Below are 17850 nucleotides of genomic sequence, written 5' to 3' on the forward strand. Positions count from 1 at the left end.
ATCTTGTTATGCAATCGTTTCTTCATAAAGGAATACCCAATACTAATCTCTAAATAGATTTTAATGTCATCCCATCTAGTATTATTAAAAGTAGAGTTGGTCTTGTTTCTATTTATCTATCATGAAGTTAATAAAGGTATTTAACAAGTGATATTGATTAAAAAAAAAAGTGACACAAAATAAATCCAACATCTATTGCGGGAATTTGGATTATTTGTTTGGGTAATTTTACCAGTTCTAAGCCCAATCTCTGATGCCCCTTTTGTACAAAGTAAGGGTATATGATGTCTAGTGACAAATACATTAACATGAAGAACTTCACAAAAAAAAAAAAACTTAAAATTAGGCCTCCAAAAGTCTATATTCGTTCACTCTTCGTTGTTGCATGTTTGCTTGAGCCCTACTTGCTTCCCTGTAATCGGAACTAAAATCTAAGATCGAATCCAGTTCCGGATCGAATACCCTGAACCGAATCCAACCCATTATAATATGGTTAAAATCCTGGATCTAAAATAAGTATTTATAATTCGGTTCTATCTGAATCTGGATTTATGCCAAGAACCGTTGGATCTAACAAAAACCGACTGAATGACTTAATGTCACTTTTTCCTCTTTAACTAAAAACTGGTCGTAACTTATATGGAAACCCGACATAATTAATCACCTAAATGATAAATCATCTTATAGAGTTACAATTATAGTCCAATTGTAAAACACTCTTTTTTTTTTTTTTTTTTTTTTTTTTTTAAGTTTTTGTTGCCTTAGGATTCATGAACCGTGAGTTAAATAATCTACTTAACTATAACTCTTCAAGTTTGAAATGTTATGTTCTTCCTCTTCTCACGATTAGCATAACAGTGACTTTTTGTCTTAGACAAAATTGCAGTGGCTGAAAGCGTCACTTCTTCCTTTTCTCAGGATTTTTCAGTGGCCAATTGATCGATTATTCTCAACAACATTACAATGGTCGGTTTTCCATCTCCTACAACGTTGCACTTGTTTGATTTTCAGTCTCCAATAGCATTGCAGCTTTTTATATAAGCTTTCTTATATTTCTGATGTATATATGTTTTTTCTTGATGCGGAATTTGGAAATTATTGTTTTAATCTATAGATATAATGTTGAGACTCATCCAATCTGTCACATTGCAGATAATTGGGTGTCTGAGACAAATCTCAATGGGCCATTGAGCTAGGGACTTTTGCCCTTGTTTAGTGCTTGTTCCTGAATAGGAACCAGGATCAAATTGGAACCGGATAGGTCGAGTATGAGTATCAATTTTCAAAATTGAGATGGGACTTGGTCCGGTTCTGAATCACACTAATAGTCCTTAAAACTGAAACTGGATCAAATACCTGGTTCGGACCAATTGTCACCCTTTATCTTTGATGCCCCTTTTGTATAAAAGTAAGGGTATAGGATGTCTAGTGACAAATACAAAAAAAAAAAAAAAAAAAACCTCCAAAATTCTATATTCGTTCACTCTTCGCCGTCGCACGCTTACTTGAGCCCTACTTGTTTCCCTGTTTGGAACTTCAAAACCCTAAACCGTGCGGCATTGACAGGAGACGAAACACGCACTCAAATTTCTAGGTATCACAAATCTTCTGCGTTTCTTTGGGAGGGAAAGACTCCGAAGCTCAGCCATGGCGACCACCAGAGTTCAGAGGATCATGACCCAGCCCATTGTAAGTTCTTCGGAGCCCTCACTCTCTCTCTCTGCCTTTCATCTGTTTAAGCTTTTACCCATTCTCTTCTATTTCACTCTAATATTTTCCTTTTCTGTGTGGGTTGATGGGGACACGATATTGTTGATAGAATCTCATCTTCAGATTTCTCCAGAGCGTATGTCATTCTTCTGCACCTTTTCTTTGATGGATTCATTTTGTCAATTCTCGAAATTGTACGAAATATTTATTTCTAAATTTATTCTGTTGTTCTGTTGATTTCATGCAGAAAGCTCGCATTCAAATTTGGCTTTTTGAGCAGAAGGATTTGAGGATTGAAGGGCGTATCATTGTAAGTTACTATTTCCCCCCTCATTTCCTCTTCAATTTTCTGGTTTTGATTTCATTTTGGTTAGTCCAAATCCAATATGTTTTGGTTAACTTTATAGGGTTTACTTACAGCTTAAACCATAGGGGTTTCTCATAATGCTAAGGAAAGTTTCAGAAATGCTTCCATGTTTTTCTTAGGAGTAAGGTCTACGGTATTTGACGTTGAGCACCGGCTTTGCAAACCTATGAATGGGGCCTGGCCTTGCTTCCATTTTTGGTACTTACTGTAGTTTTCATTTGTATCATTACAATGAATAAAATTTAATGTTCATTAAAAAATAGTAGCATGACGTGATAACAAATTTGAATTTTACTGCATACTACACAAAGGACTTGTATTTATCAACTCATAAGTTTCTTGTACCAAAAAAAAAAAAAAAAAAAAAAAAGAACTCTTAAGCTTCCTGGTATTATTGCATTGTAGTCTACCATGATTGAGGCTTACTGTTAATGCCGATTACAAATACTAATCAAACAAGCACTCAATTGGAGGAGACAGTTAAACACTTATTATTCAATGGGAGGAGATGGTTAAATAACTAATTTTCTTTTGTATGTTCAAATTTATTCCTGTAACTTACTGTAATTACAGATATATGGTTATGTTTTTTTTTCCTATAAATAATAGACCACATCTCTCACATTCTCATGAAAGTGAGAAGTTTTTTCTTGAACTTCTGTGTCTTTGGTGGGCTCATGTATATTGTTCTGCATAATAACTTCGGGAGTAAAATAGCAGAATAGAATCTACAATTCTGCATTTCTGACCTTAATGGTTGTGGCTTTGGTTCTGGATTCGGCACCACATCTTCTACTTTTTTTTTTTCTCTGAAATTTTATGCTAAGGATTTGTAATTTTCCCTTGTTGGTTAGCCATGTGTATAGTTTACCATAAATTACAATTGGACTACATCAAATATCAGCTCTATGCCCATATTTGTTGTGCTAATTAGAGATGAGCTGACTAGAGACAGTCAGGATCAGATTCCTTGGTGATGCAGATGTCATCAGAAGGGAAGAGTAGAAGGACCTGCGGCTGTAAGAAATCAGCTATTGGTCCTGTGGTTTTGATCGAACCAGATTTTTGGTCTGGTCCATGGCTTCGTTCATAGTTTGGTTGAACCAAATTCAAGTCCTGTGCAGGAACAGTTGAATATTTTTATGATTAGCAAGTCATGGGCTATTTTCTATTATGTAATTTCTTTTTTATTATGGTTTTCTAGAAGGCTGGACAGTTAAGACTTAAGAGTCTGTTTGGTAACACTTCTATTCCCAAAAATTATTTTTGAGTCTTTTTTTTTTTTGTTTTCGTTTCTATTCTTAGGGAATATTTTAGTAAGTCAGATCTGAGCATGATAACATGGGAACACTCCTCTCTTTCCTCGTTTTCTCTTTCCTATTTCGTTCACCATCTTTGCTCCTGGTGCAAAGCTCTCAGGTCATTATTGATATGAGCTACCTAATCTAGCAAGAGCTTGCACCCAAATCGGCCCACTATGACTGGCGTTTGATTGTCTTTTTGAGAATTTTCTCTATTGCTGGCAAACATGTACTTCTGGACCTGTTTGACATGGAAAGGATTTGAAGTGGAGGAATATCCATTTATAAATAATAGAGGAAATTACACTCCTCTCCCCTGGATGTTTCAGGTATTACACTTAGACCCCTTGCAAAGTTTGTAATTACAAACGTACCTATGATGTTAACACTGTTAGAAGCAGATGTTAAATGACTTTTTTACCCCCCTCTTATTATTATTTTTTTTTAAGATGCAAAGTTCAGAAGTTCGTCATTCTTGGGCTGAAGCCTGAAACACTGTACAAGATTTTCATATTTATCAATTGTGCATCTGAAAAAATGTATACAAGCTGTGTGTGTCCAGTTTCTTTGGGAGGTTGGGGTGTGGGGGTTGAGAGAAGGAATTCAGTCTTAACCAAACATGCTGTACACTTTTGAGGTAACAGCGAAGTACATGAGAAATAGTTGATCAACAGAAGAAGATAATTTCAGTTAAGGCTTTCTATTTTCAGTGAGAAACCGTTAAGGTCTTTTATGCCATTGGTTCTTAATGTGCTTAATGGTAAATTTTTCTTCAGGCTGCCGTTTCCATCAGTAGTTGGTTGCTGCCAGCGACTGTGGGTTAAGCAGAAACTTCTAATGTTGCACAGCCCAACGAGCCTTCTCTTTTCCAGTGTCTATAGAGACCACATGTGTTACAGACGGATCAACTTCTGTACAACATATGGCCCCTAAATGTTCCGCCATCTTCCAAAAGTGGTTACTCCCAGCCTCCAGTTTCGGAAATACACGGCTGAAAACTATTTTACAACCTTTCAGTACTTCTTGCCTTCTCATCTTCAGAACCTGTTTTACATCTCTGCCTGCAAGATTGGCACCAAGCTCCAGGTCAAAGAACATCTCATGAATGCGCCTAAGAACTTTAAGAACAGTTGCAAGTGCACCCTCAGACTCACATTCATCCCTCTTCAACTCAGAAAGGGACTTTGTATTAATGCGGAAGTGACGGCTACTTGAAGAAAAGTAATGATATCTTTCCATTAGAATCAGGTTCTCTTTATGTTTCTCCCATACTTGCTGCCCTTAGCCAACTCCGATTAGAATTGGCAGGAGCTCCTGCTTCTGCAACGGTTTGGACCTTCCATGGGCCAAAGCAGCCGGAGCTGTCGGCTTCAGCGATTGTATGCGCCTCATCGGTTCCAAATTCAAGGCACTCACTATCGAAATCTTATCTCTGCCCTTGCCAACCATCACAGCCATCTCAGGCCATGCATCAGCCGGCGGCTTCATATAGTGCAAAAACCCTAACTCTCCCATGGTTTCTCAAGGAAGAAGACAATAATAAGGGTTGAGGGAAAAATCGTCATCTCTATTGGACCAAGGGTATTTTGGGGTTTATCACAAATTTGTAACACACTTAACGGTTTCTCACTCACGATCGGGGTACGGTTGATGTAATCTACAACTTAAAAGGGAAGAATTTATAATTATAAACTTCGCAGGGGAGGGTTGTGTAATACCTGAAACATCCAGGGGTGGGGAGTGTAATTTCCTCTAAATAATAATAAGAAGGTGTGACTTTCATGGAGGTTTCAGTTTTAGATTTTGTTGTGGCTTATGATTTATCCATATTCCATAGTGAACACATAATCTGAAGAAAAAAAAAAGAGATCATTTAGTTACCTTCAAAAGTGGACATTATATTAGCCAAATAGATTTCTTTCTAACGAGAAGGGTTGATAGTTTTTCTATGTTAGGATTGTAAGGTTATACTGGGGGAGGGCGTATGCCTGACCAATCAACATAGATTAGTGGTCATGGATATGTTTCTCATTATGCCAAATTATACGAAAGGTAAAGTTATTTTCCCTAGGATAAGTTGGTGGAGCTTAAAAAGAGGAAACCTAAAGTCATTTACTGATAAATTGGTCAAACAAAGAAGGTGGGACATTGATGGAGACATTAATACATTGTGTAATAAGATGATTACTTGTATTAAGAAGGTTGTTAAAGATGTCCTAGGTGAATTGAAAGGACAATGTCATTCATATAGGGAGACTTGGGACTAGTGATGATGATGTTCAAGCAATCATTAAGGTTAAGAAAGCTAGTTTTAAGACATGATGAAGGACTAATGATGTAGAGGATTTAAAAAGGTATAAAGGTGCTAGAATTGAAGCTAAGAAGATTATGAGAAAAGCAAAGTCGAAGAAATATGAGGATCTCTACAATAGTCTGAGCACAAAGAAAGGGAAAAAAGCTATTTATAAGATAGCTAGAATAATGAAAACGAATAGTAGAGACTTTGATTTTGTTACATGCATTAAAAGTGAGGATGATGAAGTACCAGTAAGCGAAGAGGGCATTAGAGAGAGATGGAAAAATTATTTTTACAAATTCCTATATTAGATGCACTACTCATCAAGACACAACATCATAGATATATACGAAAAATTAGGTTGCTTGAAGTAAAAGAAGCTTTAAGAAGGATGAATTCATGAAAGTAGGCAAGGCACTTGGTCCAGATAGGGTCCTAATAGAAGTATGGAAGAGCTTAGGATTATGTGGTTTAACTTGGCTAATCAAACTGTTTAATAAGGTTATGAGCACAAAGAAAATGCTAGATGAATGGAGGAGAAGCATCGTGGTTCTGATTTATAAAAACAAAGGTGATATTCAGAGTTGTAATAACTATAGTGGCATAAAACTAATAAGTCACGCTATGAAGTAACGAGATTGAGTTATTGAAACTCACATGAGATAAGGAACTACCAATACGGAAAACCAATTTTGCCAGGAAGATCCAAGATATAAGCTATTTACTTAAGAGACTCATGGAGAGATTTAGAGATTGTAAAAATGATCTCCATATGGTCTTTATTTACCTAGGAAAAAGCTTCTGACAAAGTCCTTAGAGAGTTAATTTGGCATGTATTTGAGAAGAGATGTTTTAAGTAAATATGTGGACATAGTTAAAGACATGCATAATGTTGTGGTGACTAAGGTAAGAACGGTGGCATGGGGTTAAAGGTAGTGAATTCCCAATTACAATTGGATTCCATCAAGGATCAACTATCTAACCAGAGACATTCAGGATCTGGTCCCTTGGTGTATGTTTTTTGTTGATGATATTGTTTTGGTGGATGAAAAAAATGCAGGGGTCTAAGTTGGAACTATGGAGATCAACCTTGGAATCAAATGATTTTAAGATTAGTAGAATGAAAATGGAGTATATAGTGTGTAATTAGGACGGACAATGAGGTGGTGAAAATTGATTAGAGGGAGATCTAGTAAAGTGATTATTTTAGGTATGTGGGCTCAATTATAAATAACGGAGAAATAGAGGCTGATGTTACACAAAATTAAAATAGGATGGATGAAGTGGAGAGGTGCGTCCGGAGTATCGTGTGATTGACCTATTCTTTAAAGCTTAAAGGAAAACTTTATAAAATAGTCATACGACCGGTTATGATGTATGGCGCAGAATGTTGGGCAGTTAAGAAAACATCATATACATTAACTCAGTGTAGCTGAGATCATGGTTTAAGATCTTGACGAGATCTCGCTAATATCATTTTTTTTAAAAAGGCGAGACGAGATGCATGACGAGGTATAAAGTGTACAAAAACTCGACCGAGATTTCGCCAAATCTTGCCTCTCTACTTTTTTGGAGAAAAAACCCTAAGGAGCAAGGATTTTGGTACTTTTGCTTGAGAAACTCCATTCCTTCACTCATTGAAGCTTAAAGAGTAGAGAATATTACTTCCTCATCCACATTTTGTGTTACTTTTCTTCTCAAGAACCATTTTAGATAAAGAAAAATCTTCTCAAACCCATTTTCTCATGAAAACATCATAAATACTTGTTGGTTTACATTTTTATTTTTATTTTTTTATGTGATGCATATAACACTGATCTATGGATTCATGGAGGGAAATATATTTTTTTTCTATTTTTTTATGTTTAAATAAATGATGCATATATGATATAACACTGACCTTATGTTGTTATATGGCTTATCTTATGTCATTTCTAATTTTCAATGTATGTGAATGTGACTCATCGGTCATTAATGTTAATTGTTAAACAATTAAGTAATTATTAATAACGTCTTTTAAATTCTTATGATTATCTTGTGTCATGCGTTGATTGTGGAATACAACATACTAGCCTAGGGTTTGAAGAGTCAGAGACTACTTACATAGGGTACGGAGTCAAAGTACTATTTAATTTGAGTTTTAAAAAACTAATGTTTCCATTGTGTTTAGAAGGGCTTAAAATAGAGTAAATACCAAGTTTCAGGCGTTACAAAGACCATATGGCCACCGAGTCGACCGGGAAAAAAATGCATGATCTCGGTGAGTTCTTGCCAGATTTCTCTTTTTTGGATCAGGGAGATGGGGGGCGAGAGCGAGATCTTAAACCTTGGCTGAGAGGAGGATGTTGGGATGGATGTGTCGTAAAACTCGGAAGGATAAAACAAGGAATGATCAAATTAGAGCTGATTTGGAAGGACCTCAGATACATGATAAGCTACGAGAAAGTCCTTTGAGGTGGCATGTCCACCGGATACATCATAAGCTACGAGAAAATCGTTCGAGGTGGCATGTCCATGTACAACGGAGGCCTTTAGATGCTCCAGTATGCAAGAGTGACTTGATTAAGATTAAAGGAGTTTAAGAGCTACGGGTGGATCAAAAATGATTTTAGGAGACGTGGTGAGGAAAGATATGCATAGCTCAGGCCTTGTATCATGTATGGCATTGAATAGAGCTGATTAGGGGGTAAGGATCCATGTAGCCGACCCCATTTAGGTGGGATAAGGCTGAGTTGTTGTTTAATTAAAAGGTTAAAATTAACATCGACATTTGAATAAATGAGATAGAGAGGTAGATTTAGGCAGTGTTGGAGAATGAGAGGCTGAGTGAGTACAGAGCTCCGATGGGTACGACGGAGGAAAGGTAGGAGATCTTGAGACATGGAGACTGGTTCCATGAGCTTGAAGACACGAATGAGGAGAAAACCCATGGGAGGAACAAAAGTTCATGTGGATTAGGGTGAGAGAGATTAGGAATGATCAGTTGTACATCTTCTTGCCAAGGATGTACTTGTATATGATCACAGTGAAGCTCAGGAAAGTCCATATGGTCACATATGCTTTGCTTGTGAAGGACCTTCTTCACAACGCTCTTGTAGACGGGAAGCTTTTTCCATGACTTCTACAACTGCTTGGAGTTCTCTATGGTACGTTGCTTTTTGTGGTGGAAATGGTAAGCTTGATATGAAAAAATAATTTAATAACTGATTAAACCATGAAAATCTTCAAAACCTAGACAAACATAGTGATGGAACCTCCATTTTAACTACAGAATCAACTCCAAGGTTTTCAATGATTACCTCGAGGTAATAACTCACGGGAAGTGACAAAGAGGTGTGGAGCAATGAGGAAAGAACTAAGTTTGGGGGTATAGGGCAGGGGATGGAGTTAGAGTACAGGCAGTTGCAGAACTTAAGGTGGGGCAGGGGGTGGGGTTGGGGAATCTGCAGAGCTCAAGGGTGTGGGGGTGGGGCAGGACGGCAGGGGGAGGGGGGAGATGATAGAGGCGTTAAAGATGAGAGAGACGGGAGTGAGGGAAGGCTTTTTTTCCCCCTTTCAATTGTGTGTTCTGGAACACAAAAGCAAATTTAATTTTGTTTATGTGATACTCAAAAATTGTGTTCCAAATGTCTGGACGATTTTAAAAGAACAGAAATTACCAAGCATGATTCTCTTCCAATACTGTTCCTGAGGAACAAAAAACATAGAAATTCTCCAGAAGACCGTTACCAAACAGATCTTTAATCCTTAAGTCTTAGTTTCTATCCCTTGTAAGCACTCAAGAAACCTCTATATATATATTTTCCACGATAACTCTCTTGCTTGTACATGAAGAGCTTCTATTTTTCTTGCACTGTTGTTAGACTGTCAACATCCCCACCCACGATTTGAGAAACAATTTGGCCTTGTTAAGCTTGTTGAGTTTTGTGAGAGATGGAGCATGGTTTTGTGGGATTCAAAACTGCCTTACTGTGGGATGCAATAGGGAAACATTGATGAGATGCTAAGGCTGGAGTTGGTGGGATTTCTTCTCCACAGTAAGGTGAGAAGCCTAGCATATTCTTCTTCTTCAACTTCAAAGTCAGTTTCTGATTTAAACCCACGGCTAGTAAGAATACATTTCTGTTTCAGTTCTGGTTATAATTCCTTAAATCTGACAATTACTAAGAGCAACCCAGTGCACGAGGCTTCCGCTACTGCAGGGTCTGGGAGGGGGCAAAGTGTATGCAGCCTTACCCCTTGCTTCGCAGAAGAGGCTATTTCCAAGGTTTGAACCCGTGACCAACATGTTGCAATAGTGCAACTAAACCGTTGTGCCACAGGCTTGCCCCTTAATTAGTCCTACTATTATCTGGACCACGACATTGGTTTTATTGTTGTGAATCAATTCTGATCTCACCTCTGGTTTCAGACTTCTTAGTCATCAGCAGCGCTGGGGTTTGGAGTGGCCTTTGTATGCAGGTTCCTAAGTCTGCTGAGCTGAAGCCTAGCCCTTGCAGTTGATAAACAGAGTCCAGCTTCAGTTACTGATTCCTGAGAGTTTCTAAAACTTGAACCCACTTGGTCCTAGTTTCTGAATTTTTTTTTTTTTGGTGTGACTTCTAATGTTTCAGTTGCTATTTCCTATTCAGTTTCTAGTTCTGTTTTGGAAACTTTCTATTTTCAAAGGCACTGTCGAATCTCTTGGTGTAGCCATTGGATTTATTCAAACTTCTGGGGGATTCTTTCTATTACTCGTCTCCTACGCTTGATCAGAATTTCAAAGAGATTTGATTCTGTGATTGAAAGTCACTATGTTTCAGCCAAGTATGTCCTGTTTTGTGTCCTGCTATCTTTCCTGTTGGGCAGAATCTGAAATTTATTTCTAGGTTAAACCAGATTCCATTAAATTGGTATCAGAACATTGCAAGGGGCAATACAAGGGCTCCAGATCAAACTCCTGATCCTTTCACTTGAATGTGAGATGATGCAGCAACCGTTTGACAGACTGTTATGGAGCCGTGGATTAGTTCTCCCACTATGCATGGTTGTTTTTTAATATCAGGGAGTTGAAGTAGGATTATAGGACAGCTAGCCTATTCCACAGCTGACAACACTTGAAGGTTTATGGGAAGGGGATGGGGCCACAGAGGAACGTAATGCCACTATTCTTTGAATATCACATGCCTCGAAGGTGGCACACTTCATTGGAGCTTTGACAATACCCAGAAGCATGGTTCAAGGTTTCCACCGATACCGTTGAAATTTCCCATGTTTCCACGGTATCCGAGGACTCCGATACCAAATACCATGTGACTTTTAAAAGTCACTGGTTTCGACCAGTATTGACCAAAATTCCCACATTTCGATCAAAATGTGGGAATTTTCCTTGAAATATGGGAATTTTCCTCGAAATGTGGGAATTTTTTATTGGACCAAATGGGTCAACCTTTATATAACCTTCTTAAATGGGAAACCAAGCCTTCTTATTTCAAAATTTCGACCATTTCCCCCTATTTCTTCTCTATGAAGTGGGAATCTTGGGAAAACACTTAAGATTTTGCCCTTGTGCTATCAAATCTTCATTCTAAGCTTGGATCTTGCACATTCATAGCAAATCTACCAAAGGAAGGGATCTTGGACCAAAAAGGTAAATCCCATCTCCCCAAACCTTGTGTGCCATCCTTCGAGAGCACCAGTTCATTTGGATATGATGGTGGGTATGGACAGTAGGGTGGATCTTTAACTTAATTTGGACAGGAGGGTAGTTTAGGGGGTGGGTCATCTTTTGTTGACAATATCTTTGGATATCCATCCCAACTTTGTATGCCACATCTACATCTTATCACTATGATCTATGACTGAGCCACTCCCTAGGCTGGGATACCTAGCTAATGTTGATGATGCATCTTATAGATGGGCAGTGACAAACTACCAAAACAATTGGGCCCAAAACATGTCATGGGACTCGTATGTGGTGCATTTAGAGGAGCAGTTATGACATATGTAGTGGTACGCAGCTCGTGGACTGGAACCGCCTAGACACTACTTGGAATCGAGTCACTATTTTCGAGTGTTGAGTAGTTGAGTCACTACTGTTGAGTGTTGATAGATAACTGTTGAAGATGTAATATTTTTATTTATTTTGGATCATTTGGATTATGTCTATGTTTTGATGTAGATTGTAGACTATATATAGTCATTATGTAGTATAAACTATATAGTTTCAGAATTTAAGTCAACAAGTTAGCGTAGTGATTATCGAACCTTTGGTTCACCACACAAGTAAGACTTTATGTGTTTTTTTTTTTTTTTTTTAATGAAACTAATGATGTGAATGTGTTAAAAATGTTTAAAGTAGGATGTAAACAAAAAATCAGACAAAAAAAAAATTGTTTGGGGGTCGAATCTTAAGTTTCCACCATATCGGGAAAAATTCTTGGTATCCTTGAAATTTCTCAATTCGACCGAAATTTCGGTCTCCCCAGGGGTCGAAACCTGGTTGAAACCCGATACCGTCTACCTTGCCCAGAAGGTGAAGTTGGAGCTGAAGGAGTATAGCAGGAAGCACGACCCCCAGGTATTCTACTACTGGTTATTGTGCTTATTAATTGGACTGGTACTCTCCTACCAGAGGTCAGGGAACTGAAGGTGGCACGAACAAAGCTAGTTGGGGCTGTATGTGAATGGTGGAGACCATATGAATGGAAGTTGGAGCAGCATGGCACAACACCGACTACTTGGCTTGAGATGAAAGAAGTGCTCAAGAGCAAGTATCTCCCTCAGACGTTTAGAGATCGAGTGAGACCAACTAAACTATCCAACAAGGGTCTCTATCTGTAGCGGAGGACATGGAACAATTCGATTCCCTTTCTTCTGGCACGAGTATCAAAGAAATACAATTGGTCTCCCAATTTAGGTTAGGGATGTGACAAAGATCAATATGGGGATTGTGAGTGGCATATTTGATCTTCAGGATTGTTTCCAAAAGGACCGGCACACCGAAGAGTTATTGAAATCTCTAGCCAGGTGCTATGGATCGATACAAGATATGCCTCCTTTAAAACTGCAAAACAGAAACCGCAAATAAAATACAAAACGAGAGAAATTGAAGGCCTTGGAAACTTGTTTTTCTCTTTGATCAAAGTTAGGGAAATCATTTAACATAAAACATAACCCTAATCTTCACTATTCCAAGATTTTTTTTGGGATTTACAATGCTCAAATCACGGATCGGAACAGATTTGGTTGAAAAATAGGAAAATTTGCGGATCTTTTCTCTTGGGGTGCTCAAATTGCTTTTTTCTTCTACTTTTTCTTTTTTGTTATGCACCACTAGATTACATAAAAATGACTCAAATCCTTGCGTCAAACTGATATATATTTACATGTTGCATAATAAAAGGATTTATGCTTCAAAATTTATTTTATATGTATCATAAGCACTTCCATGCATTTGTTCATCATTTTCCATGCGTATCTTTAGCATATCTTGCGTCTCTCAGATATGATACAATACGCCACTTAAAATCACCCCAATGACCGCTATTTAAATCCTTGGCTGATGTTGGTGATGAGGACAATCTAGAGACTCATGGTGCATTGGCACTCATGCCTTGCGTTTGGTGCCATCAACGGAGGTTTCCGAGAACGGCATTGATGAAAAGTTGAGGCTTTTTGCTGCTACAAAACAAAGGGTGAAGAAGTCGATGATACCATTTTAGAAGACTATTTGGTACATCCTTTACCCTTGATGATGATTGTGATGTTAAACACATTGAGCTCTTATTTAGCCCGAATACTTCGAAGAGCGTGTTCCATGCTTGGAAGATTCTATCCCTAAATTTTGATAGCTTCCAGAGTTTGTTATGGTTTAAAGTTGGATGTGCACCATACTAAGCTTATTCCTAGTGATGCAGATTTTTCACCAAACTAGGATTGTTTGATTAGGAATAAGCCTAGGGTGGGTTCCATACATGTTGGGCCTTTAAGCCCATGTGTTTTGAGTGTAATAGACCACTTTTATGGGTCTAAAAAGAGGGGCTATAAGGTTGCATTCGGGATGACTAGTTTTGTTTCCTTTTTCATTAGTTTCCTTTTAAGTTGGGTTTAATTTAAGTTATATTGTTTTCTTAGGAGTTAAGTTATTAGATGAGTCAAGTAATTAGTAGTTAGTTTCATTTTTCAACTAGTTTCTAATTTCAGTTAGTTTCTAATTTTAGTTTCTAGTAACTATTGTATTAGGAGAATATTTGGTTTCCTTTTTGAGGAACCTTCTATTTTGTAATTCCCTCTCCCATCAACATTATGATTAAAGGGGAGGCTCTTGAAGGAATGATGATTTTCATAAACAAATAAATGGCTACTGCTATTGTCTTCTCCATGGAGATTTGTCTTGTGTTTGATCCAGTTGACTCTCTACGGTGTGAAGCCCGAGAGGTCCTCTTCTACTTTATTAACTATTTCTTTGCTGTTCAAGGTGTTACAGATCTGTCCTAATTCTACAAGTATTTAAATCACTTCCTTTCTCAATTCTGTCAAGAGAAAAGGAGGGTGCTGAGAATTTCATCATTCCAATGTCCCTTTATTATCTATTTCTATTCTGATTTTTGAAACCCTATAATCTGAGATCGATATTCTTAATCTCAGATCTGATCCCATCCTTGATATTAATTTATTTTGAACTATTCTGGTATTTGATATGTTCTTTGAGAGTATCTTGCAACATTGGGACTAGGTTGACTTGTCAATTCTAGTTCTACATTAAGTGGTATTTAACTTAAAAGGAAACTAATGAAAAAAGAAACAAAATTAGTAATCCCGTATGCAGCCTTAGAGCTCCTCTTTTAGACCTATAAAAGTGGTCTATTATACTCAAAACACATGGGATTAAAGGTCCAACATGTATGGAACCCAACTCTAGGCTTATTCCTAATAAAACAAGCCTAGTTTGGTGAAGAATCTGCATCACCTAGACTCTCCAAAACTGGAGGGTGGAAATTTTCAAACCAGCGAGTAGCTGATGCAGATCTCATCAAAAGGGAAGAGTAGGACCTGTGGCTGTAGGAAATTAGCCATTGGTCTTGTGGTTGGTTGAACCAGATTCTTAGTCTGGTCTGTGGGCTGGTAGAACCAAATTTCGAGTCTTGTGCAGGAGCAATTGAAAAGTTTTCTGTATTTTTCTTATTAACAATTCATGGGCCATTTCTATTATGTGTTTGCATTTCCTTTTAGTGCTCTAGAAGGGGGGGACAGTTGGTGCTCAAGTCTTAGATTCTATTCCTTGTAAGCAGTCCAGAAAACTTTCTATTTTTTCACTAGAACTCTCTTTCTTGTGCATGAAAAGTTTATATTTTTCTTGTACTGTTTTAGTCTATAAATAGAAAAAGGTGTCATAACATCCCCAGCAACGATTCGAGAAATAATTTAGCCTTGAGCTTGTTGAGTTCTGTGAGAGACAGACCATGGTTCTGTTGGATGTAGAACTGTTCTACTGTGTTATGCAGTAGGTAAGTCTTGGTGGGATGACAAGGTTGGAGTTGGTGGGATTTCTTCTCCACAGTTAGGTGAGAGGCCTAGCATATCCTTCTATATTCTACTCTTATTCTTCAATTTCAAAGTCAGTTTCTGATTCAAACCCACAGCTGTCAGATTTCAGTTCTGGTTATTATTCCTTAAATCTGATAATTACTCTTGTTGATTATTTGTACTATTGTTCTGACCACGAGTTTGGTTGTGAATCAGTTCGGATCTCACTTCTGGTTTCAGACTTGTTAGACATCGGCTCTGGGGTATGGAGTGGCCTGCATATGCAGGTTCCTAATTCTGTAGAGCAGAAGCATAGCCCCCACAGTTGATAAACAGAACCCAGCTTCGGTTACTAATTCCTGTGTTTTTAAATCCTGAACCTACTTAGGCCTAATTTCTGAATTTGATTTTTTTTTTGAGTGTGCCTTCTAATGTTTCAGTTGCTATTTCAGTTTCTATTTCTGTTTTGGTAACTTTCTATTTTCAAAGACGCTGTTGAATCTCTTAATCTAGCTGTTGGATTTGTTCAAAATTTTGGGAGTTTTTTCAATCACTTGTCTCCTACACTCAACCAGAATTTCAGGGAGATTAGAGTCACTAGGTTTCAACCAAGTATGTCCTGTTTTGTGTCCTGCTATCTTGTGTGTTGGGCAGAATAGGAAACCTCACTAGGTTAAACCAGATTCTATTACTTGGTGTATACTTTTTGTTGATGATATTTTTTTGGCGGATGAAACGAAAGCAGAGATACATGTGAAGTTGGAATTATGGTGATCAACCTTGGGGAATCAAAAGGTTTCAAGATGAGTGAAGCAAAAATAGAGTATATAGTGTGTTTAGTAACATAGGATTGGAAGTGGGGTGGTAAAAATTGATGACAAAGAGAATTCACATAGTGAAAATTGTTGGTAACTAGGTTCAATCATAAATAAAGGAGAGATTTTGATGTTGCACAAAGAATTTGAAGTTGGCACAAAGAATTAGAATAAGGTGGAAGAAATGGAGGTGGGTGTTTGAAGTGTTGTGTGATTGAAAGTCAAAAAGGAAAATTTATAGGAAAGGTATACGACCAACGGTGATGTATGAAACTGAATGTTGTAAAGAATTAACATATAAACAAACTTAGTGTAGCAGAAATGAGGATATTGAGAGGTTAACTATAAGCGTTTAATGATGGGACCAATTAGAGATAATTTAGAGTTAGCTCCAATACATGATAAGTTGTGAGAAAGTCGCTTGAGGTGGCTTGGTCATGTGCAATGGAGGCCTTTGCATGCTGGAGTATGGAGGGGTGATTTGATTCAGATTGAAGGAGCTCAAAGAACTAGGGGTAGGCCTAAAATGAGTGTAGGAGAAGTGGTGAGGAAAAACATGCATGGTTTAGGACTAGTAACAAGTATGGCTTTGGATAGAGCTGCTTGGAGAAAGAGGATCCATGTAGCTGATCCCCATTTAGTTGGGGTAAGGCTGAGTTGGGTTGAGTTGAGTTATAAGATGTTGAACCCTCTCGGGCTATCCTGATTATTTCTTGACTTGGGGGAAAAGCCAAGGTTGAATGGTGATTGATCAGTCAATATGGATGAGAGATGAATGATGGTGGATCAGTCGCATGGAGACCTATTAAAGCTAGCAGATAAATTACCTTTTCAGTGATTTTAAAATAAACTTCGTTCTCTCTTGTATAATAAACATTTTGAACTCATCTGATTCAATAATGTATTCAGATTTTGATATTTTCATTGGGTTTTGTAGGGATTTGATGAGTACATGAATTTGGTTTTGGAGGATGCTGAAGAAGTCCACATCAAGAAAAACATCAGAAAGCCATTGGGTACTAACATTTTTATGGAGTAGTGGATAACAGTTTTTTATGTTTTTATCTTCCTAAGCTTTCGTATACTAAGAATTGCTTACTTTTTTTATGTTCAGGAAGGATTCTTCTTAAAGGAGACAATATCACTCTGATGATGAACACGTAAGTAGAACCAAAGTTATTTCTCTGTCTCTCTTTTCTTACCCTAGCTCACATCTTATTTTTATATTACAGGGGAAAATGATGTCCCGGAGAAATTGCCTGAAAACAATCTATTGTTTCTGTGCACCTCATCCCGTTCTAGTTTATCTTTTCTTTCAACTTGAATGAATTTCTCATGTAATATTGAACCCCTCTAGTAAAATTTTACAGAGGTCATGTACCACCTGTTATATTCAGCGTATGGACTACTTGACTCTGCCCTTTTTGTTGAGAAAGAGGTGGGGTGGGGTTGGGGGTGGTGGGGGGAGCGGTTAACATGCTCTTAATGACACTATATATAGTGGTTTCCTAAATTTCACTCATGCGAGGTTGCTAATTAGGTATGTTGTCTAAAATGTGAACATGGTCTAGAGTTTTAACTTGCAAACATCTCAATTTGGAACTAATTATCTAGGCATCACATTAAGGCCCTGGTATCATTTTTATTTTTTATTTTTGTCTATTTAACACAAATCATTAGTGAAAACCGTTTTTTTTTATCAAAACATAAAAATGATTTGGTACTACTTGATGAAAATGGTTTTTTTGTGAAAAATAGTTTGGTATCCTTATGTGTAAAATAGTTTTTTGAAAAATTGGTAAAGAGATGTTCCCTTCACCAATCTTTCTTATAACTCTTCTCTACTTTAGAATG

At 37.5% G+C, this 17850-nt stretch overlaps 1 protein-coding gene across 1 annotated transcript; it reads left to right on the top strand.

Moving 5' to 3' along the window:
• The first annotated feature begins 1488 nt into the window (after positions 1–1488).
• LOC122072993 (small nuclear ribonucleoprotein E-like) lies at positions 1489–17412 on the top strand. Its single transcript, XM_042637465.1, has 6 exons — positions 1489–1689; positions 1820–1846; positions 1958–2020; positions 16934–17012; positions 17111–17156; positions 17229–17412. Exons 1-6 carry the CDS (start codon positions 1648–1650, stop codon positions 17236–17238), a joined length of 267 nt encoding a protein of 88 aa, XP_042493399.1. The 5' UTR covers positions 1489–1647; the 3' UTR covers positions 17239–17412.
• The last annotated feature ends 438 nt before the right edge of the window (positions 17413–17850 follow it).

Source organism: Macadamia integrifolia, chromosome 3, assembly GCF_013358625.1.
Source record: "Macadamia integrifolia cultivar HAES 741 chromosome 3, SCU_Mint_v3, whole genome shotgun sequence".
Lineage (NCBI taxonomy): Eukaryota > Viridiplantae > Streptophyta > Magnoliopsida > Proteales > Proteaceae > Macadamia > Macadamia integrifolia.